This window comes from Ostrea edulis, chromosome 3 (genome assembly GCF_947568905.1).
Source record: "Ostrea edulis chromosome 3, xbOstEdul1.1, whole genome shotgun sequence".
Classification (NCBI taxonomy): domain Eukaryota; kingdom Metazoa; phylum Mollusca; class Bivalvia; order Ostreida; family Ostreidae; genus Ostrea; species Ostrea edulis.
Window position 1 is genome coordinate 8,787,910 of NC_079166.1, and position 23,269 is coordinate 8,811,178.

Below are 23,269 nucleotides of genomic sequence, written 5' to 3' on the forward strand. Positions count from 1 at the left end.
TGTTTTTCGGAAATTTCTAAACAATGCAATTATACCTACAATGTAGATAACGAAAGTATAAAAGTATTGCACTAACAGGCATCCTTACACTGAACCATCGACACAAGGTCATGTTTTAAATTTAACCTGTTGCGAAATCCAGTTTTCCGCGAAATAGCCGATGATCAAGGAAGACATGAATATAAGGGTACTATTGTACTGAAGTCAATAGATCCATGCAAAGTAACAAATGTAAACCCCCTTGTTGAGATGGATAGTAACGAAAAGGTAAACATTTGTTATACACTTTTTGCTTGTTTGTTTTTTTAATTCTTATTTCACCAACTACGAAAATAACGAAAATATTAGCTAAGGTTCGAAGTTTGCACTTGAATGAACTTTAACCTGAACTCTCGCTTCTATATTAACCAAAAAGTTTTGAAAGCGACACGTATCTATAAATAATTATCCATATAGTGAAGCAAGGGATATTTAACATCTTATGTTACATGAAAGATGAAGATAATGTAACGAAATCAATATACGGTATACAATATTTTCAAGGTGCTACCGTTAGTGAGAGCGCAACTACAAATAATTTTATTAGTACGGATCCCCAATAATTTTCTTCGGAGAAGTGAATTCCACTCCTTTACATTTTTTTAGGGGTCCAATCAAAGCTAAAAACTAACATTTCGTATTTTCCACGTACGACAGCAAAGTCTATAAAATCTACAAATATAATAATTTTCCATGAATAAAGATAAGGAACAGTAATAAATCTCATACAAGGAATACAAAATAAAGAGTTGGGCAAATATGGATCTCTAGACATACGGGAGGTGGGATCGGGTGCCTAGGAGGAAAAATATCCCTGCCAAAACCGTCATGAGCCCTATACCTTAATCAGGTAAACAAAATAGTCTGTTGTTAAAACAAGAGTGTCAGACCAACAATGACCTATGCACCTCAGACAGAATTTGACCCCATGATAAGTTGTTGTATTGGCAAACGAGATCAGTATAACGACCATAGAATCTACGAAATGCTGATTTTAACGAGACTGTTGAAAAGCATGCAACATTAACTTGATTGTCAGTAGCCTGCCTTCATTCAAAAGCGGATCACACGCAGATTGATTGATTGAATATTATTTAAAGTCCCGCTTGAGAAGTTTTCATTCATATAGAGACGTCACCATTGCCGGTGAAAGGCTGCAAATTTAGGTCTATGCAGCGCTCGGTGCTTACAGCTTTTGAGCAGGGAGGAATCTTTATCGTGCCACACCTGCTGTGATACGGGGCCTCGGTTTTTGCGGTCTAATCAGAAGGACCGCCCCTTTTAGTCGCCTCTTACGACGAGCAAGGGGTAGTAATCCGGATCTACACGGGCTGATCATATGCAGAACAAGCTCGTATGTGAGGAATTATTTGAGAGATATAAACAGCATAAGCATGTGATTAAGGAATGTTGCTGCATTAATATAGGAAGTTGACGATAGAGAATCACCCCGTTTGTCATACGTGTACATTTAAATTGATATTTTGCCGTTAAAATCCCTAAAACGTTATACTTTACCATTTTACCGTTCGCTCAGCATGCGCTCACCGTGCGCCCACCGTGCGTTCACGTTTCGTTCAGCGTTCAGAATTGTATATTTGTATTGTCATTGGAAACACCAAAGAGATGGAGTCGATCTTGACAGAGACGCGAAAATTAAAACAGACACCCCCCCCCCCCTCACCCACACAGACAATTTCGCATTGTCAAATTCGGGCAAAACATATTTCATAATCATCATCCTTAGCTTGATTTTAAACAAGTCAAAACCTCGAATTTGAAATTAGAAAGAAATCTAAAGCAAACTTTAATGTACATTCATGCCTAAATGTCTTTTGCAACTGATTTCACAAAGAGTTCCGCATATATATATATATATATATATATATATATATATATATATAAAGCACAGAGAATTTCACTTTATTTGGATACCAACTTCCGTCCCTACCCTGGGTTGAACTCACGACCAAATCTCCTAGCAGCGTGTAATCAACGCGCTAGATCACTCGACCATCTAGGCAAGTTCATTGCTATTTCTGTGCTTTATATATATATATATATAAAGCACAGAAAATTTCACTTTATGTGGATACCCACTTCCGCCCCTACCCGAGGTTGAACTCACGACCTGCGGAACCAAATCTCCTAGCAGCATGTAACCAGCGCGCTAGACCGCTCGACCATCTAGGCAAGTTTAAAACTTGCTTTCGATGACGATGGAATTCTCGACACGCTGTCACACTCTACACGGTCATTGAGAATGGAAATGGGATACAGTTATTCAACATACATTTAAGAGGATCATACATGATACACACTGCATTCGAAATATTCTATATAAAGCACAGAAATAGCAATGAACTCTTAAATGAACATAACTGCCCTAAGTGAAGAAATAATTAATATAAAACACAGAAAATTTCACTTTATGCGGATACCCACTTCCGCCCCTACCCGGGGTTGAACTCACGACCTGCGGAACCAAATCTCCTAGCAGCATGTAACCAGCGCGCTAGACCGCTCGACCATCTAGGCAAGTCTTAAAACTTGCTTTCGATGACGATGGAATTCTCGACACGCTGTCACACGCTACACGGTCATTGAGAATGGAAATGGGATACAGTTATTCAACGTACATTTAAGAGGATTATGCATGATACACACTGCATTCGAAATATTCTATATAAAGCACAGAAATAGCAATGAACTCTTAAATGAACATAACTGCCCTAAGTGAAGAAATAATTAATATAAAGCACAGAAAATTTCACTTTATGCGGATACCCACTTCCGCCCCTACCCGGGGTTGAACTCACGACCTGCGGAACCAAATCTCCTAGCAGCATGTAACCAGCGCGCTAGACCGCTCAACCATCTAGGCAAGTCTTAAAACTTGCTTTCGATGACGATGGAATTCTCGACACGCTGTCACACGCTACACGGTCATTGAGAATGGAAATGGGATACAGTTATTTAACGTACATTTAAGAGGATCATACATGATACACACTGCATTCGAAAATATATATATATAAAATATATATATATATATATATATATATATATATATATATATATATATATGTATGTATGTATGTATGTATATATATATATATATATATATATATATATATATATATAAAGCACAAACAAACAATTATAACACCCAACCTTACGTTTACCCCTAGGATCTAAACGATACATGTGAAAATCAATTAATTAATATATAAAGCACTAAATAATCACAACTAGGTACTGAAAATTTTGGCCCCAGCCCGGGCTCGAACCAGCGACGTACGGCACCCACCGCCTAGCAAGATTGTCAAACCAGTGGGTAAGTCCACTCGGCCACAACGACTTCCCTTGGAAATATATATATATATATATATATATATATATATATATATATATATATAGATAGATAGATAGATAGATAGATAGATAGATAGATAGATAGATAGATAGATAGATAGATATACTACTCAAAATTTGATAAGGATCACTAGGTTATATGCGTGTAATTTACCACTAACATTACAAAAGACATAAATTTGACTCAGAAACGTGTTTACTCAGGTTATGAATGAAAATTCATGAACGGCATGATCTTTTATCAATACGGAATGCTTGAAATCTGATAACAACACCAAAAGGCATTTCCTTACAAAAAGTTAACAGCAAACCAGAGAAAGAATTACACAGATTTGGGGGATAATCCATCATTACACTTAGTCGATAAAGTGTCAATACCGGGTATGGCCTCCCCTAGCATCAATGACGGCTTGACAATGTCGAGCCATGCTGTCAATAAGCACCCGGATGTTTCCAATGGGAAGGTTGTTCCACTCTTCCACGAGGGCGTTTCCGAGCTCTGCCAAAGTCATGGGTTGTGCTCTACGGCGTGAAAGGGCAACCTGCAGCATGTTCCATACATCCTCAATCGGGTTCAAGTCCGGCGAACGCGCTGGCCAGTCCATACGGACAATTGTCTCCTGTTGAAGGTACTGCTCCCCCACCCTGTCGCGATGAGGACGGACGTTATCATCCATCAGGATGAACTCAGGACCAACAGCACCAGCGTAGGATCTGACATAAACATCGAGGATCTCATCTCAGTAATGCACCTCCGTCAATGTTCCTCTCTCCAGGACATGAAGATCTGTTCTTCCATCTCTGCTGATTCCACCCCAGACCATGATGGAACCACCACCATAACGGTCATGATCACTGATGTTAGCATCATGGAAATGTTCACGTTGTCTTCGCCACACTCGGTGCCTCCTGTCTGTAAAGTCCAAACAATACCTGGACTCATCGGTGAACAGAATTTGAACCCAATCGTTCTGTGTCCAAGTGACATGATCTTCAGCCCAATCCAATCGCTCCCGCCGGTGTCGAACAGTCAGAGGGACTCAAACACATGCCCTTCTCGAGTTGAGACCTGCATTGTGAAGCCGATTCCGTATCGTCTGAGTGGACACATTCACCCCCGAGGCGTTCAGGAGGTCGTTACGTAGGCTGGTTGCTGTCCAGAAGGGATGGCGTCGTGCCTGAAGAACAACAAAATGGTCTTGGCGTTGGGTTGTCGACCTCTGACGACCACCCCCATGTAGGTGTGCTGCTGTACCAAAAGTTTGCTGTCGGTTCTAGGCCCTGTTTACAACGCTCTGGCTGACGTTTAGTGCATTTGCAACGTCACATTGTGAATAGCCAGTGTCAAGCATTCCAATACATCTGCCCAGATGTTCTGTCGTCAGGCGACGCCTTAACGTTGAAGGGGCATTGTGTTGATAAACGTAGTGTAAACACTCAAGTGAGTTTGAAATTTTAGAAAGAATCAGACACTGATGCCTGAGTGAAAATCGTGCAATGGTAGCAAAAACATAAACTGTGATGAGAAACGCATTCCCCATGGCATGAAATGCACGTGCAAGTTTGTTGAAGACGTTTTTGATTTCACTTGGACACAATATTGCCAGTTATGCAGTTATTAATTTTTAAACAGAAAAATATCTATAATTCTTATCAAATTTTGAGTAGTATATATATGAGATACATTGTGATAAATGTATTTACTGCTTTCGACAAGCATCGTTTATCTCTCATAAAAGATGTACTTGTTTTTTTTTTCTCATACGTTGTTGTATTCCTCTCGCAAATAATGAATTATTTAAGCACTGTACATGTAGTTCAGTGCAGTAGTTAGTTTTATCTGCATCAAAGATATACAGATATTAAACGATATAAATGCAATCCTTGGTCACACTAATAATAATGGTAATAAATGTTGTACTGAACACATGGAGTTCACTTTTTGTTTATGATTGCTGCGTGAATTGATGTGAAATGTGCGATAATTTCATGCGAAAAATACATTCAGAACAGTAGAACATGGAGTTACCCTATTCTGTTACATGTATATTACATTACTTATCTATTGATTAAATGTATTTATTCTTTCTTACCTGATATTCGAATAAATACAATCAAAGGGGGAAATCAGAAACATTCCAAATGAATAGTTTATATTGCGTTCACCGTGCGCTTACTGTGCATATTGCGCTCGAATTTTTACTCCATTCGCGTTCTGCGTTCGTCCACCGTTCACCAAACGTTCACCAAATTGCGTTCAGCGTTCGCTCTCTGTGCATTCACCGTTCCCCCTATGTGCGTTCACCATTCGTCCTACATGCATTGACCGTTCGCTCACTGTTCAAGTTGAAAAGAACGTTCAGGGACTGTAGCATTAATTTTCAATAAAATATGTTAGTGTGAATCAGATGTGGATGACTATGTGATGTCTTTTATCTCGAGTTCACAGTGATATATCGAATCAATATATAAATGAAGATGGTTATTCTTAATAGATAAATCGTCGTAAAATATCTAAATGTCGACTCAGTGCCACAGCAAGATAGTTGTTGTTTTCGTGTAGAATGTTTTGAATACAATTTGTTTCCCAGGAATATAAAAAAATCATATATTGACGTGAACTATTTATAGTTGCATTTAAACGAATACAAAACCTAAAATTGTTTTTCAATGCGCGTTGATGAGAATCATATACACGTATGGCCAAAATGTCGTTGCGCACAGTTTGTAAGTTCAAGTCTTGCATAACAAGTATATCTGCTCATTAACATGAATATGTTGATATTACTGGAAAGGAAATACATTTCATTTCAGCCCCCTAGTGCAAAGAAACTGACACCATTGCCTCCTATCGGACATCTATCATTTATCAATTTGACAGGATCAATGTTGAGCACTTACCCAAAGGTAAATAATTCAATCCACTTTTTAAAATACTTACTAACTAGTTTCATCTCCACCAATTTGATGTGACTGCTTTGTTATGAATCATGACGCATGTTTCTGGTGAGTTTTATTTTTTGACATACATATGCATCAACACTGTAACAACTGCCTCGACATGAGTAAAACACTTTAAAGGTTAAGTTTGTTTGTTTGCTTCATGACATGTCGAGAGTATTTCACTCGTATTAAGATGTAACCAGCTGCAAAAGTACATTATGTAAACGTATACGGTACCAATTTTGATACACCAGATGCGCATTTCGACAAATAATGTATCTTCAGTGATGCTCAACCGAAATATTTGAAATCCGAAATAACTATGAAGTTTTAGAGCTAAATATCGCCAAAAACAGCGTGCCAAAAAAGTGGAGCCAAATTCGTCCAAGGATAAGAGCTATGCATGAGGGAGATAATCCTTAATTTTGAAATGATTTTCTAGATTTTATAACAGCAATTAAATATACATTCGTATTTTCAAGCTAGTAACGAAGTACTTAGCTACTGGGCTGTAGAGACCCTCGGGGACTAACAGTCCACCAGCAGAGGCCTCGACCCAGGGGTCATAATGTAAAACTTATACGGTACGAATTTTGATGCACCAGATGCGTATTTCGACAAATAATGTCTCTTCAGTGATGCTCAATATGTGACAACATGCACAATATAATGCTCAAAGAATGTTTGATTGTATTTGAGCGTTATCCTGTGGTCCAAAATGTATGAGGTATATTTACACAATCGATGTTATAGATTTTAGTGTAATGTCATAGACAGTAGCCCCATTTTAGATCAACCGAGTTACTGTCTGTTGTCTGGGGCCTAGACCAGAATTGTAAATTTAATGATTCTTTAAGTAGATATTTTGATCCCAGGACATGGTTTAACTTCGTATACATATATGTCATTTAAAACATATTCTTTCCTGCTATTTATGTTAAATTGAAACTCATTATAAATATTTAGAACGAGCAAGTAGTCCTTTACCAAACTTGTTATTTTCCTGATACTAGGGGTAAGAGTTTTGGGTCCACGGTCTTTATCATAGTGAGTATTGTCTTTGTCATTGACATTTGCCGATATGGTATCAAAAATAAGAACATATCTAAAAAATACAGGAGAGGATGTTCCAGAATTGGGAATTTCTAAACCTTAGGGTTTTCATTCTAGGACAGGTCCAAATTAGTCACAAACTAGCTTAAACTTCACAGAAACTCTAACAAACAAAGATACACCTAAACTCGATCAAAAAACCTTACAAACATATACATTGCTGGATGCAGTAAATGTTCTACCAAGTCCCTGTATTTGTTCCTCACGAAAATATTAGCAACCGTAAAGGAGAAACATCAAACGTACTGTGCGTCTACGTATGTCAGTAAATCAAATGTGGATTCTGAAAAATTCTAAAGAACTTTTAGTAAACTTGCAATCACAAAACATTTCTCAAATCATCAAAATTAAAACCTATGACTTTTCAACTCTTTACACGGTCATTTCTCACGATAAATCAAAGACTAGACTTTTTGACATCATAGACAGTTGTTTCTTCAACAAAAATGGAAAACTTAAATATTCCTATCTAGTGATCAGTCATCCAAACAAATTGGCATAAAAACATGCTGGAGTTCCTCATTGACGATATCTTCGTGGTTTTGGAGATCAGTCCTTCAACAGTCTGTTGGAATTCACATGGACGCGAATTGTGCTCATCCGTTAGCTGACCTGTTTTTATATTCCTATGAATCAGAATATACAAAAGCTTTTGCTGTGCTGTGGCCTTCAATTAGACATTTAGATATATTGACGATGCCTTATCTATTAACAACAATGATTTTCATTCATATGTCGATTCAATATATCCCAGTGCACTCGACAAAAACACAGCATAGTCGTCCACTTCTGCTTCATACTTAGATATTGTATCGAAAGTGAATAATGGCAATCTGACAACTCAACTTTATGACCAACGGGATGATTTCAACTTCGCCATCATCAACTTTCCATATTTATGTAGCAATAACCCATTATCACCTGCAAATGGTGTTTACATCTCTCAACTGAATCGATACGCAAGAGCTTGTTCTCCCTGTGTTCAGTTTTTAAATCGAAGCAGACTACTGAGAAACAAGTTGATTGTTCAGGAGGTCCAATAGTCTCGTTTAAAATCAACATCTCGTAAATTATACGGTCGTTATAACGATATAATTGGCCAATACAACATATCATTGGGTCATATACTGTCTGAAATTTTTCATGCCAATTGTTAGCCCATCTTGGCAAACTGATTTTGAATGCGAATAACATCGTTTACCTTATCAAAATATAGGACTGTCGGCGGGTGTGGCCTGTCGACAGGGGATGATTACTCCCCCTAGACACCTGCTTCCACCCCTGGTTTATGCAGGGGTCCGTGTTTGTTCAACGCTCTGTTCTATATTGCTTACAGTATTTATGAGATTGATCACTGTTTGTTATTTTTGCCTTTCGTTGTGTTAATGCTACTTATATTATGTAAAGCATTTCATCGGAATAGGTACTTTCGGGCACATCAAAGAGAGAAAGGGGAGGGAGTCAGTTGACTAATGGAGACCATTTTGCCCAGTCTGTTTTAAACTTCAACTTATATATATATCGATGACGTTTTGTCTATTAACAATGATAGCTTTCATTCATGCAAAGTGAAGATAACGAACAGTGATCATATGTCGATTTGATATATCCCTGTGAGCTCGAAATAAAGGACACCACAGAGTCGTCCACTTCTGCTTCATACTTAGATATTTTATTGAAAGTAGACATTAACTGCAAACTGACAACTCAACTGTATTACAAATGGAATGATTTCAGTTTCTCCATCGTCAACTTCCCATATTTGTGTAGCAATATTCCATTATCACCTGCATATGGTGTTTATCTATCTCATCTGATTCGATATACAAGAACTTGTTCTGGGTATAGTCAGTTTTTGAATCGAGGTCAGCTACTGACAAACAAGTTGATGGTACAGGGATTTCAACAGTCTCGATTGAAGTCAGCATTTTTCAAATTCTATGGTCGTTATAACGATCTAGTTCGTCAATACAACCTTGCATTGGGTCAAATGCTGTCTGACGTGTTTCATACCGATTGTTAAGCCGTTCTTGGCACACTGAGTTTGACTGCAGATGATTCCGTTTACCTGATCCGGATATAGGGCTCACGGCGGGTGTGATCGGTCAACAGGGGATGCTTTCTCCTCCTAAGCACCTGATCCCAACTCTGGTGTGCCCGGGGGTCCGTGTTTGCCCAACTATCTATTTTGTATTGCTTGTGGGAGTTATGAAATTGATCACTGTTCGTTATCTTCACCTTGCTTATAACTATCCTGATTGAGTTGATACAATTGTGTCCAATCATGTATAAGGGCTTTAACTGTTAGCTGATTTTTGGTATTTATTCCTATATATATATTTTGATTATTATAAGTAATGCATTGTATGACCTGAAATGTTTTTGTTTTGTATCAACAAATATAAAAATTTTAACACCAAATTCTATTTCAATCTCCTTTGAATTGCAATATCTGATAAATTCTGATAATAATTGTTGTACTTTTGGACAATCCCAAAGTAAATGGTAAATTGTTTCGTCTTCCCTCTCACAAAAGGTGCATAGTTTAGAATCTATTAAGAAGAGATATTGGTTTATACTGTTGCTGAATATTAGAATTTAGCTTAAATATATTTATATGCAGAACAGGATTTTTTGCTAAGATTGCACTGCCCTTGGGCTAGTGATACATTTTGCTAATCCACTCGTGCCCAGTAAGGCTGTTGATATCAAGTTTATCGAGTACTATCCTTATAGGTGGTGTCTACGGTAGAACCATGCTTTATTGTTGGACATGTGTAGGAATTACATGATACTCGGTAGATATATTGTACATAACATAACTTGAATATATAGGTAACGATTGTATCCCATTACATCACTGTGTACAACCCCATGGCCGTAATATATACTACGGTCACCAGCTTGTAGCCTTGTACACAGTGATGGAATGAGTAGCCGTGGAAATGTGTGACACTTTGTTTCCTCTTTGCTAGTTTTGATGTATTGATAATTTCAGATACTATACTATTCTGTTTGGTTTATTGCAAAATTTAAGCATTGCAATTAAATCATACCCATTTCATGATATTGCAGATACACCTAGTAATTCATAACACATAAGCAATTTAAAGTTGATTTACAATGCACATCAATAAATGTTAAAATGACGAAAATGCTACCCATTTGCATCAAACTAGGTAATGTTTTCATTAATTTTTATTATTATTTTTTTTCAATTGATTTTAGATTCGAACATGGTTGAATCCATTTTCCAATAGAAATTCTAGCAAATTATATATTTGTTATTTATAGATGTTAAAAGGTGTTACTTCATATTCAATTTCATTCAGACATTTTTGCATATCATACTTTTTAACTCTTCTTTTAATCTGGACACTACTGTTGTCGTTTTCAATGCATTGCCTGCAAATATGATGCATCATATTTCTCAGATATATTGAATTTTAATTTACAAAAATATGTCACTATTCACTATAGCAATGCACTGAGCGAGTTGATATCTTAAATTTCAAATTGCAATAAAAAAATTTACACTCATATATATATAAGTAATGAAAGGTGAATATAACGAACAGTGGTCAATCCCATAACTCCCACAAGTAATGAAATATAGATAGTAATATGAATAAGTAGTTTACTTCAATATTTGTGCGTAAACAGAAAGTTTAAAATGGCATATCAACCAAAGGGAACATGTGTTGTCAGCTCGAACCAAACGGCAGATATATCAGCTTTGGATAAATGTCACCCTTCCGACACAACTGTGTCAGATTTGTCCTGTAATGGGTGACACCATGTTGTTCCTTGTCCCAGGTATTGGCGTAGACATGCTGGTAAAGTTTGACAGTTTGATTTTAAATCCATGGCAATTAAGAATTTACAATTCTGAAATTAACACAATTTCTGATGAACATATTGAATATCCCAGACTTCCACAAAGGGAGAGGATTTTCTGATAACATTTGTCCGCCATATAAATCAAGTTTTAATTATTTGCAACTAAAACCCCTTTTGTTAGCAATACTTTACTCATAATCCTGTGTTGAAACCAGAGCGCTATTTATTTAAAGCGCTTCTTGAAGTTTTAAAACCCACTATAAACAGCATTTAATTTGGGAGATAACTTAATATTGCTACATGTAATCAAAACACTATACGACATAAATCAGGAGAGTGAACTTAAAAGTTATGTTTATTAATTCAACTATACTGTTCTCAACAATAATGCACATTTAACTTTATATGTATTTATTATATATTGAATATGACAATGGCTGACTGAAATTACCCCATTTGGGCATGGAAGTGATCACGAATGGTTTGCTAGAATAGAATCCGCCCTCGGTGTAAGTTCAGGGATACTTGTTGATTTTGCCACAAAATAAGATTTAAGTGGCAAAATACTCTTCACAAATCATACAAGATTTAAAAGTTCGTTAGCAGCTTCCATGTTAGATTTGTTTGGTTTTGCATGGTTCTATCGTAGAAAGCCTCTTCAGTAGTGCATATTTCTAGGTGCAAATTACATATGAAATCCTGATGTTATCTATCCATTGTCCGAGAACACGATTAACATGACGTGACAGTATACAGAAAATGTAACATTGGCGCTAAGTGTTATCACAAAAACTGTCTTTGTACTCGCCAGGATGCCACCATCTTGATGCATTAAAATATTTGTGGATACTGTCTTAAAGGAATTATGACGGTTTAAACTATTTCCTTACATTACGTGGTCGTCATGACGATCAAATTGGCCAATACAACCTTTCAATGGGTCAAATGCTGTCTGATATGTTTCATATCGATTGTTAAGCCGTTCTTGGCACATTGATTTTGACTATTGATGATTTCGTCGACTTGATCAAGATATGGGGTTTACGGTGGGTGTTGCTTTTCTTAGGGACCTAATCAAACATCTGGTATATCAGTCCGTGTTTGCCCAACTATCTATTCTGTACTGCTTATATTATCTATGAGATTGATCTTCAACTTTCACTACAGCATATTTTTACCTTTCTACCTTTAAATTTATTCAAATACCACAATCCCCATCGACACTAGCATACCCTCAGCGAAAGTTTAACTAGCATTTTTAAAAATAATAAAATCATTTTCTCCAAGGTAGATCTGTCTATAGTTTGATCTTTTTACAAGGTTAACTGTTTTGATTTTGATTAGATTATCAAACAAACGACGCAAAAAATAGTAATAAAACATTTTATGGTCAGATCCGCTTTATGGTTTGTGACAAGACACTACTAGGTCAGTTGGTGTTCGACAAAGCATACTTGGTCATTTAGGAATCCCTTCTTAGAACACCGGTATCGTCTGTTGTTTTTTCTAATGTATTTCAACACGTGATAATGTCTGCACGGGGGAGAGTCGTGTCTCCTCTGAAAACACATATAATATGAATGAGGATCTATATTATATTTTTATTTCAACCTCGGAGAACGTGTGCATGGAATCGGAGTAGTGTTTAACAAAGTCATTTTGGATGATTGATAACCAGATAAGAATATTTCCCTTTTTCCCATTTCTGATGAAGAGGCAACAGTTTATGGTGTTATAAACTCTAGTCTTTAATACATCGTGATAAATGGTCGTGTAAAAGGTTAAATTGTTATACGTTTTGATATTGTTGGTTTTAGAGAAGTTTTGAGAATTCAAATTTACTGAAAATTCTTCAGAAATTTTCAGAATCTACACTGGATTTACCATGTCTAGCATATGTTGTGATAGAGAATGTATTAGATCGAGCAATGTATCTTTGTAGGGAGTTTTGTGTAGTTTAGGAATCCAGTATATGTACAGTAACTAATGTTTACCCCTTTCATTGACTGGGATATTAAATGTGTCTAAAACTGAAGCATGATTTATAAGAATTGCATCTTTTGAAAGGGCAGTTGGAGTATAATTATGATTACCAAATACGGAATAATGCCAAGTTCGTTTCAGATACAGCTGTGATAATGAACCTTACAAATGAAGACAATGTCGTTACAAGTTTTGTCAGCTGGAACCAAAACATATTCATGTAACCTATACAATTTTTGATCGCTTATGTTTTATTAAACACAAAGGGGTATATGGTACGTACTTTCGCTTTGATGTGCTTAAAACACGGTTTTAATATTCTTTATACTTTTAATCTATTGCAACAAGGTTTCAATGTAGATATTTGAATTGAGTGCCCAAATGAAGTTTTTTTGCATGTTCATTTGTTAGTAAATGTAAGATCTACTGTATGGGATATTAAGTTGTAACAATGCATCGAATCGGGTACACAAAGGCTGTAATAAAGAAGCTATATCTTCGAAAGAGTTTATGATAATACATTTTTTTCTCAGATAATATTGATTCTAAATTGATGAAGTGTGTACGTCTGTATATTCCGCTTAGCTTGATATTTGATGAATATTTTCTCAATGTTTAGAGATATACACCGAGTTACGTACGTATATCGCTGTTTAATTGCATGCGTAACTGCTGTGCATCTTACTATTTTTACAAACAAAGCATATCTGATGAAAAGTTTCTGTGATAAAACTCCGATATTTTCATTTTACTTTTTTTCGGAACTACATCTGTTTTTTCGGCAGTGTTACTACTGAAAACGAGATCACAATATACGTTATTTTATTTTTGTATAGGCAGATACTGTTGGTGAATGCAAATGCATCATTGCAAAGGATCTAAAAATAGAGGCAGTGGATATCGACATTGTGGATATGAACTACTATTTCGTTTATTCAGATGAATTCCCAACATTTATGTTGCCATTTCCCATCCCAATGCTCCTGTGTAGCAAACAACGTAGTGTGGAAAATTTCCCTCCAAAGTTGAAACGTTATATATCAGCTAAGGAAGACATAGTATTTCCAGAGGGAGGTGAAAAAACCGTTTTAATGTCCTGTGGGCATGCTATAAGTAAGTCGCTGTCTTAAATTTCATTGACGTTAAGAAGGTTTTAGAATATATTACAGTAAAAAGTGTGTATGTTCCATAATTGATTGAAGTCTATATAATTATGAAATGAACAACACTGTTGACCTGTCCATAGTCAATATGAACAGATTTGGATACGAGGTCTCAAATCCAAATGCGTTCATATTGACCATGAAGAACTCAAAAGTGCTGTTCATTTCTTATAGTTATATTCATTTACTAAATCACCATTTGTTTACATTGTTTGCATATATAAGTCAGGATAATATCTTCTTGCATAAAACAAACTCCTAGGATCCACCTATGTCACAGTCATATTATGAAGAACGTCAAAACATGGACATGTTTCTCGTTGTCCAGCTAAAAGACGGCAACATTATGTTAAAAACGCCGTATTATAATTCTTTTCTGTCCATATTAAAATATAAGAGATATTGGTCCTCCATAAAACAAAACAATTATCAAAGTACATGAAAGATGGTATAAACGTTAGAAAATACTTTTTGATTGTGATTCTTATTAACTTGTTGACTGATGTTTTCCGCCTCACTCAACAAGTTTTTATTTATCTGGTGGTGCCCAGTTTTTATTGGTGGAAGAGAGAACCCAAATACAGTATACATGAGAAGAGACCACCGACCTTCTGAAAGTAAACTGGGAAACTTTCTCACTTACCGGCGCGAGTGGGATTCGAACCGGCGCTGACAGGGGTGAGAGGCCATATTTTTGTGAGTACTATGCTCTAAAAACTCGGGCACGGAGGCCCTTCTTATTAACATGAAATATTGAATGACTGTATGTTGTTTAATGCCACACTCAAGAAGATTCCACTCATACAGAGATGTTATCATTGCCGATGAAGGGTGGCATATTTTAGGCCTATGCTCGGCGCTTACAGCCTAGTGACAGGGATGGGTCTTTACAGTGCCACACTTGCTGTGACACGGGGCCTCGCTCTTTGCGATATCATCCGAAGAATCATCTCATTTAATTGTCAATTATGACTAGTAAGGGTACTGAGGACCTATCTAGCCCGGATCCCCACGGTACTACACATAATAAATAGTTGTCCTCTGCAAAGGACATCACTCATTACAGTACCCGCAACATCATTCTTGACATGAAAAACGATACAAAATGATAAATGTGATGAACGCAAAATACAATAAACTATCTTCACGATAAACGTAAGACCTGATAAATGATCTTCACGATAGACCTGGTCAACACAAAACACGATAATAAATATTCACACAAAAAAAGGAAGACCCGATAGAAATGTTGTAAATTTGGACACAATGGAGACAGAACTAATTCCTCATGTCTGCAAATTGATTTGCCGATTACATAATGTTGATGATAATAGTAAAGGATTTCAAAATTCATAGGCGAGAAGTAGTGTAAATTAAATGTGGATTGTAAAAAAATGAAATTGCATGTGTTCTCAAATTAACAATGTTAAAACGTATCACTTTTCAACACTTTATACATTAAAGGTGAAGATAAAGAACAGTGATTAATCTCACATCTCCTACAAGTAATACAAAATAGATAGTTGGGCAAGCATGGACCCCTGGACACATCAGAGGTGGGATGAGGTGCCTAGGAGGAGTAAGCATCTTATCGATAAATTAAAGACTGGGCTTTTTGACATCATATATAGTTGCTTCACCAACAAAAATTGAAAAAGGAATATCGATTAAAAGATGTCTTTGTTACACAAATCTCTGATCTTGCGCACAAATATCCTAAAATTGAAATAAAAAATGCTGGACCTCCTCACTGATAATATTTCCCTAGTGTTTAGTGATACTTAGATATATTTTGAAAATGAATATCAAGGGCAAAAAATCTTACTACAAAGACCATGTAAAGGATTCGGTGGTGTATTTTAGTTCGATTTCACATCGATATATCTAATCAACATATCAATTAAATTGGTTATTGTTCATAGATAAAACGTCATCGATAAATCTAAATGTCGAAATGAAGGCCATGACAAGCTATTTTTCTTCTTATGTAGAAGCTTTTAAATCAAATCTACTTCATAAGAATGAAAACAGGTCAGCTAACAAAGAGGCTCAATTAGAGTCCATGGGTATTTCAACAGACTGTTTTAAGACTTAATCACCAAAGACTACGAAATTATTGTAAATGAGGAACTCCATTTTGGATGACTGATCACTAGATATTGTACTTCGTTTTTCCATTTTTGTTGACGAAGAGACCGTCTATGATATGAAAAGGTCTAGTTTTATAATTCATCGTGATGAATTGTCATGGAGAGTGTTGAAAAGTTATATGTTCTGATTTTCTTGACCTACAAAATGTTTTGCTTCTTTGTAATCTTTTAAAAACCACATCTGACTTATTTTGTGTACAGTACATGTACTTTTGCGGTTTCTCCTTCTGAGATGTTCATATTTTCGAGAGAAACAAACCTAAGGACTTGGTAGATAATTGACTCGGATCCAACAATGCTCCTTTCTTAGTAAAGGTTTATGTAGAGTTTAGGAATCCAGTATAGGTTCGGAACTTATATTCATCTATCCCATTGACAGGGATATTAAATGTATCTAAAACAGAAGTATGGTGTAAAACTTATACGGTACCAATTTTGATGCACCAGTGTCCTTATTCACAAAGTATCCTATGTCTAAGGTGAAAACAACAAATCTGTCTGATATTCAAATACCGACTTCAGGTATTACTTAACAAAATCTACAAGAAATGAAAAAGAAGAAAATTACATTGATATTCGTAAATTTTGATCTTAGTCATAATATATTTTGTGAATTAGAGCCCAGGTGCGCATTTCGACAAACAATGTCTCTTCAATGAGGCTCAAGCGGAACTTTGGAAATTTGGAATAACAATAAACTTGTAAGAGCTAATAGGAAAAGTAGAGCGCCAAAAAACTGGAGCCAAATTTGTTCAAGGATCAAGCTATTCATGAGAGAGATAAATGCCGTCTGACGTGTTCCATACCGATTGTTAGACCGTTCATGGCACACTGATTTTAACTACGGATGACTCCGATTACTTGATCAAGATATAGGGCTCATGGTGGGTGTGACCGGTTGAGAGTGGATGTTTACTCCTGTTATATCACCTCTGATGTGTCCAGTAGTCTCTGCTTGCCCAACTATCTATTTTTGTATTGCTTATGAAATTTATGAGATTGATCACTCTTTGTCATCTTTATCTTTCAAGCATTTGTTTTTCTTGATTTTTACAAATTCTCTCCTTAGACAAAGCTAAAAATAAAATTCAGAAAATATACTTTTTTCATTAAATTTGAATTACATGTATGATCCCGATATTTTCGGAAGTTGCATGATAAACGATTTTCACGATAAACTAAATATCCGATAAACGCAAAACACGATAAAAATTGAATACCTAAACTCAGAACATAATACGATAGGATGCACGTATATTATGATAGGATTCATGCACGACAGAACATGGTAGAAATGTTAAGAATAACGTTTGTTAGTTTGTACGGACTATCCACAGTTTGTTGGTTTGTTAAAGACCATATATGTAGTAGAGTCGGCTTCGCCAAGTCTTCTATGAATTTGACAATCCCACGAAGTTTTGTAGAGGGTTAATCATCGAACTGATAAGGGATATCATTAAGTTGTTTAAATCCATAGAACGCGAGGCAAAGTTTTGTTGACAACCAATGACAAATCTAATAAAATTTGATTTCTGGAGTATCAATACAGTACCCGCAACGTTATTCTTGACATGATAAATGATGCAACACGATACACGCACGATAGGATAGGATGCACGCACGATACGATAGGATACACGATAAACCTGATAAACGATCTTCACGATAGACCTGATAAGCGCAAAACACGATAAAGTAATTTAGACAGAACGAAATTTTGATACCTACAACATAATTACAATGTACATTATGTTGATAATAATACTGAAGGATTTCAGTATTCATCATACGCCTAAAACGTATAATTTCTTTAATCCACGGTCGTAATTTTTAAAACAAAATATTTTTAATTCAATTCGTTTACACCATCACAGCTAAAATCGGGAAACTAAACTATATATGGTTTTTAATTCATTATTTGATATCTATATGAATTGTCCCAGCCAATAATTATAAAATTATAGTTTCACTTAATGTTTAATATATACATTACACAGTGAATTAACTAAATGCAATAAAATGTAGTGATATCATGCCTCAGTAGCTGTCCTATTCTAATGTCTATTATCTTGAATGTGAAATAAAACCAAGTAATAGTTTTTGTGTAGCGAGGAGGGGGTTCTTTTGGATCAAGCTCTAAGTTTACCGGCCATTCAACAATTACAATTATTTTCACCATGACCGCTTTGAAAACATCCACTGCACTACACCAAACCTTCATACGTTAGATATTTCTACACTATGAGTGATAATTGATAGTCATAAGTAATTGGAACATTTGTATTTGAATTGATGTCTTAATAATAAAACATAAATAAACTATGAAAAAATAAACAAAACCCGGCCTTTTTAAATTCACAATTTTGAAATGCTTAAAGATTTTTGTGTTTAGTACGTAAAACAATTCAAATAATCATCAAAACCGGCATCAATTAACAGTATCTACCCGTACGACTATTGGTATATGTACACGTGTACTCACACATGTGTCAGTAAAAAAAAAACAACCAACGATGACTGCCGATCCGTGCCCAGTTGAGCAGATTCATAGGGGATGCAACACCATTGCACCCTTTAAAAACTTAATCTTCTAAATGTGTGAAATACAATGTCCCCGAGAATGTTTGCAGTTAAAACACGGGTGATGTACGGACGAGCACGAGTTCAGTAGTTGGTACATGTATATAGATAGAATACAGGTGGGAAAATCGGAAGAAAAAGAGCCTTTATTAAAATATACGTAATAAACAATGTAATTTACTGAATTTTCCTTTCAAATCGGAACTGTTAGTGTTAATCAAAAATAATTGTTTCTAGACAAACAAACGTTTATGAACTTCAGATGAAGGAGCTTTCAGATTTACTGTCCCCGGTTTGCTCAGCAAACCACTGCCTACTTTTCATACTACTTAGAAAGAAATTGTGATAAATTTTCACCATCTCTGGACAGATATATAGCTTTTCTTCTCCCTTAAAATCGACAGCTTTATGTTCTCCTTCAATTATACTGTCTTTTCTCGATTCCTAAAAATAGCTTCTTTAACAAAACAAACAAAGCTTTCGAAAAGTATCGTACATTTTCATTTTATTTGATATACAATCCCGATAGCTTCCAAAGCTACACGATAAACGGAAAACCTGATACACGCAAAACACGATACACGATAGACCTGAAAAACGCAAAACACGATAGAAAACGGAAAACCTGATAAACGCAAAACACGATAGGATAGGATATACGCACGATACGATATGATACACGCACGATACGATAGGATGCACGCACGATAGAACACGATAGGAATTCCAAGAATATATGAAAGTAAGCATTATCAGATAAATGTTGTGGACGAAACATTGAAATTCAGTATGTTCTTGCAGCATTCAGGTGACACGTTTTATTTTAAAAATATGTATAGTTTTTCTAGTTGGATGCAAATTAGTTCAACTAGAACATTTTCAGATATCATTTCAATTTAACTGCACGGTGTCCGTGACGTACATGTATTTTGATTTTGGTACAAAACGTTCTTCTCAATGCACATAATTCAGTCTTTTATAACATCAACCATCAGCATGTATTATGCTTGTTACTAGGACCCTACGATAAATGTCGGATGTTAAATTACATAGAATTCAAAGTTTTGCCCAGCCTTTTACCCACTTAAGAACAAAATATATTTTTTATTGCCAGAGTGTCACGCACTTAATGAGTAATAATGATTTCAATAACCAATTGCAATCCTTTCTCGTCCACTAACAGGATAATTTAACACCCGACAAAGATTTAAATTTTCGAGTCACACCTTTCCCGATTATATAAACGTTTCTGCATATGGATAATTTCCGTGATTTACACATTATTCTTACCATAATTTTGTCTACATTACCCCTTAAATTGCAGGATACCTAAACTGAAATCCTGTGTTCAATCTGAATATGCATTATATTAACAATTACATTAGACATTTCTACAACAGCTGACTTTTATTGATGTTATATTAAGTCAACTGGTAATAGCTAGGCGGCACATCTCGACATTTCATGCGTTCATTTATGAATGATCTTTGTTATAGATGCTAAACAACTTCCTCAATTATTCATTAAGTATATTTCTTATCAATGACTGCTGTTTGGTTTATCGTATTGTAACTATTTTGAATTCACAGAAATATATCTCCGTTTACCTGATCGGGATATAGGGCTCACGGCGGGTGCGACCGGTCAATAGGGGATGCTTACTCCTCCTAGGCACCTGGTCCCACCTCTGGTGTGTCCAGGGGTCCGTGTTTGCCCAACTATCTATTTTGTATTGCTTATAGGATTTATGAGATTGATCACTGTTCGTTATCTTCACCTTCCATATGATACCTGAAATTATCTTTCATTTTACAGCACCAGACAATCTTTTCCAGTACATGAAAGTTGAAATTATGAGCGCAAAACACGAAATTTACTGCTACGGCAATACAAAAAAGATTTGTAATGCAAAATGGGAATTTTCCGAGATAGCAGAAAAATGCCTATTGAACGAAGAGGAGTTGAAGTTTTACCAAGAAAGGAAAACTCTGAACTACATTAACGATACAGAGGTATCACGTATGAAGAAATGTCCGAGGTGCAGATGCTACTGCACAAAACAGAATGATTCTACTCCAATTATGCGTTGTCAATTATGTGCTGAAAATGGAATGGACGCTATTTTCTGCTGGATTTGTTTGGACGAGTGGCGACATGATCACGCATGCTGTTTTGAACAGCAGAATGCTTTTTCCTTTTGTGAAATTCAAAATATTTTAAATGGCTGTTCTAAAATAACTTCTGGATATTCTAGCGTTCAAAACGTTCCATCAAGACGCCTGTGTCCGAACTGCTTTACGCTAATTGAAATAAATGATGCATGTAAACAGATGTGTTGTTACTCCTGCAAAGTTGAATTTTGTTTTATATGTTTAAAATTAAAACCAGAGAAAGGAGATTTTCTTTGCGGTAAATTTAATGAACCTTGTATGGTGGCACCTGTCCAAAAGGTGAAAACATTGCTTGAAAATGAACATAAATGAGGAAATATTATTTTTAATATGTTGTTGGTGTTGTTTTTTATGCAATAAGAACAAGTGTATGTAAATGTAGTATGTACACGTCTACAGGAAGTACAACATATACAATCATAACGATGTGACTGTTTGACGGAGCGAAGCAAAAAATGCTCATTGGCGTGTCCAAAGAAATAACCGCATTCAGTATTGTACATTAGAAAAAGAAATATGGTGTCAATTTCTCTTTAGTGTGTGTTTGGTTTCAAGGCTCTACTGAGGCTCATGGAAATTCTAGAACACGACAGGTGAAGATAACAAGAGGCCCATGGGCCATATCGCTCACCTGAGTCACCTTGGCCCATTTTTGAAGACTTTCCATACATATTTGCATGCAAAACCTTAGTCCCTATTATGGCCCAAACTACCCTTGGAGGCCACGATTTTTGCAAACTTGAATCTACACTACATCAAAAAACTTTCATGTAAATGTTAACTTCTTTAGCCCAATGGTTCTTGAGAAGAAGATTTTTAAAGATTTTCTCTATATTTGTATGTAAAACTTGGACCCCCCCCCCCCACTTGTGGCCCCATCCTACCCCCGAGGGTCACAATGTGAACAAACTTGAATCTGCACTATGTGAGAAAGTTTTCTTGCAAATATCAGCTTTTCTGACTTAATGGTTGTTGAGAAGAAGATTTTAACTATATATTTGTATGTAAAATTTTGATCCCCCTTGTGGCCCCATCCTACCCCCGGGGGCCATAATTTGAACAAACTTGACTCTGTACTATGTCAGAAAGTTTTCATGTAAAAATCAGCTTTTCTGGCTCAGTAGTTCTTGAGAAGATTTTTAAATATTTTTTCTATATAATTGTATGTAAAATTTTAATCCCCTATTGTGGCCCCATCCAACCCCCGGGCCCATGATTTGAACAAAGTTGAATCTGCATTATGTCAGGAAGCTGTCTTGTAAATCTCAGCTTCTCTGGCTTAGTGGTTCTTGAGGAGAAGATTTTTAAAGTTTTTTCCCTATATAATTGTATGTAAAACTTTGATCACCTTTGTGGCCTCATCCTACCCCCCATGATTTGAACAAACTTGAATCTACAATATGTCAGGAAGCTTTCAGGTAAATTTCAGGTCTTCTGACCCAGTGGTTCTTAAGAAGAAGATTTTTAAATGACCCCACCCTGTTTTTGCATTTTTGTAATTATCTCCCATTTGAAAGGAACATGGTCCTTTATTTGAAGTCCTTCACCCAAGGATGCTTTTGGCCAAGTTTGGTTGAAATTGGCCCAGTAGTTCTGGCGGCCGTTTCACTAACCAATCGTAGATCGTAAACGTACGATTACGTTTAAGATCATTTGACTCGCACGTATACGAGCGTTTCACGAAACTTATCGTAGTCGTAACAATTACGATTGCGATTTACGTCTGACTTTTTAGAACTCTTTTCTCTATGGAGGTAGATTTAAAATTAATCCTACCATGGAAAGAAATATCCATTCATTATTTCCTCATGGTTCTAAACATATCCTTATCGTCTGCAGTAGCCCATGCAAGTTGTCAACAAAAATAATGGAAATTTTGAGCCCGATCTCTAGTGTAACGTAGAGAAAATTC

General features: G+C 35.9%; 1 protein-coding gene across 3 annotated transcripts; it reads left to right on the plus strand.

Annotated features, from left to right (window-relative positions):
• Window positions 1–154: 154 nt before the first annotated feature.
• LOC125676742 (E3 ubiquitin-protein ligase RNF144B-like) lies at window positions 155–21,764 on the plus strand. 3 transcript variants are annotated; one of them, XM_048914566.2, is made up of 4 exons: window positions 155–267; window positions 6,229–6,321; window positions 14,130–14,406; window positions 21,002–21,764. In XM_048914566.2, the coding sequence occupies exons 1-4, from the start codon at window positions 250–252 to the stop codon at window positions 21,667–21,669; spliced, it is 1,056 nt and encodes a 351-aa protein (XP_048770523.2). In that variant the 5' UTR covers window positions 155–249; the 3' UTR covers window positions 21,670–21,764. The 3 variants fall into 3 exon arrangements, 2 of the variants coding, with proteins under 2 accessions (XP_048770523.2, XP_056015871.1); XM_056159896.1 differs by lacking the exon at window positions 21,002–21,764 and adding an exon at window positions 15,921–16,035; XR_008801705.1 differs by lacking the exons at window positions 155–267; window positions 6,229–6,321 and adding an exon at window positions 13,216–13,513 and having other exon boundaries at window positions 21,002–21,760.
• Window positions 21,765–23,269: the final 1,505 nt, after the last annotated feature.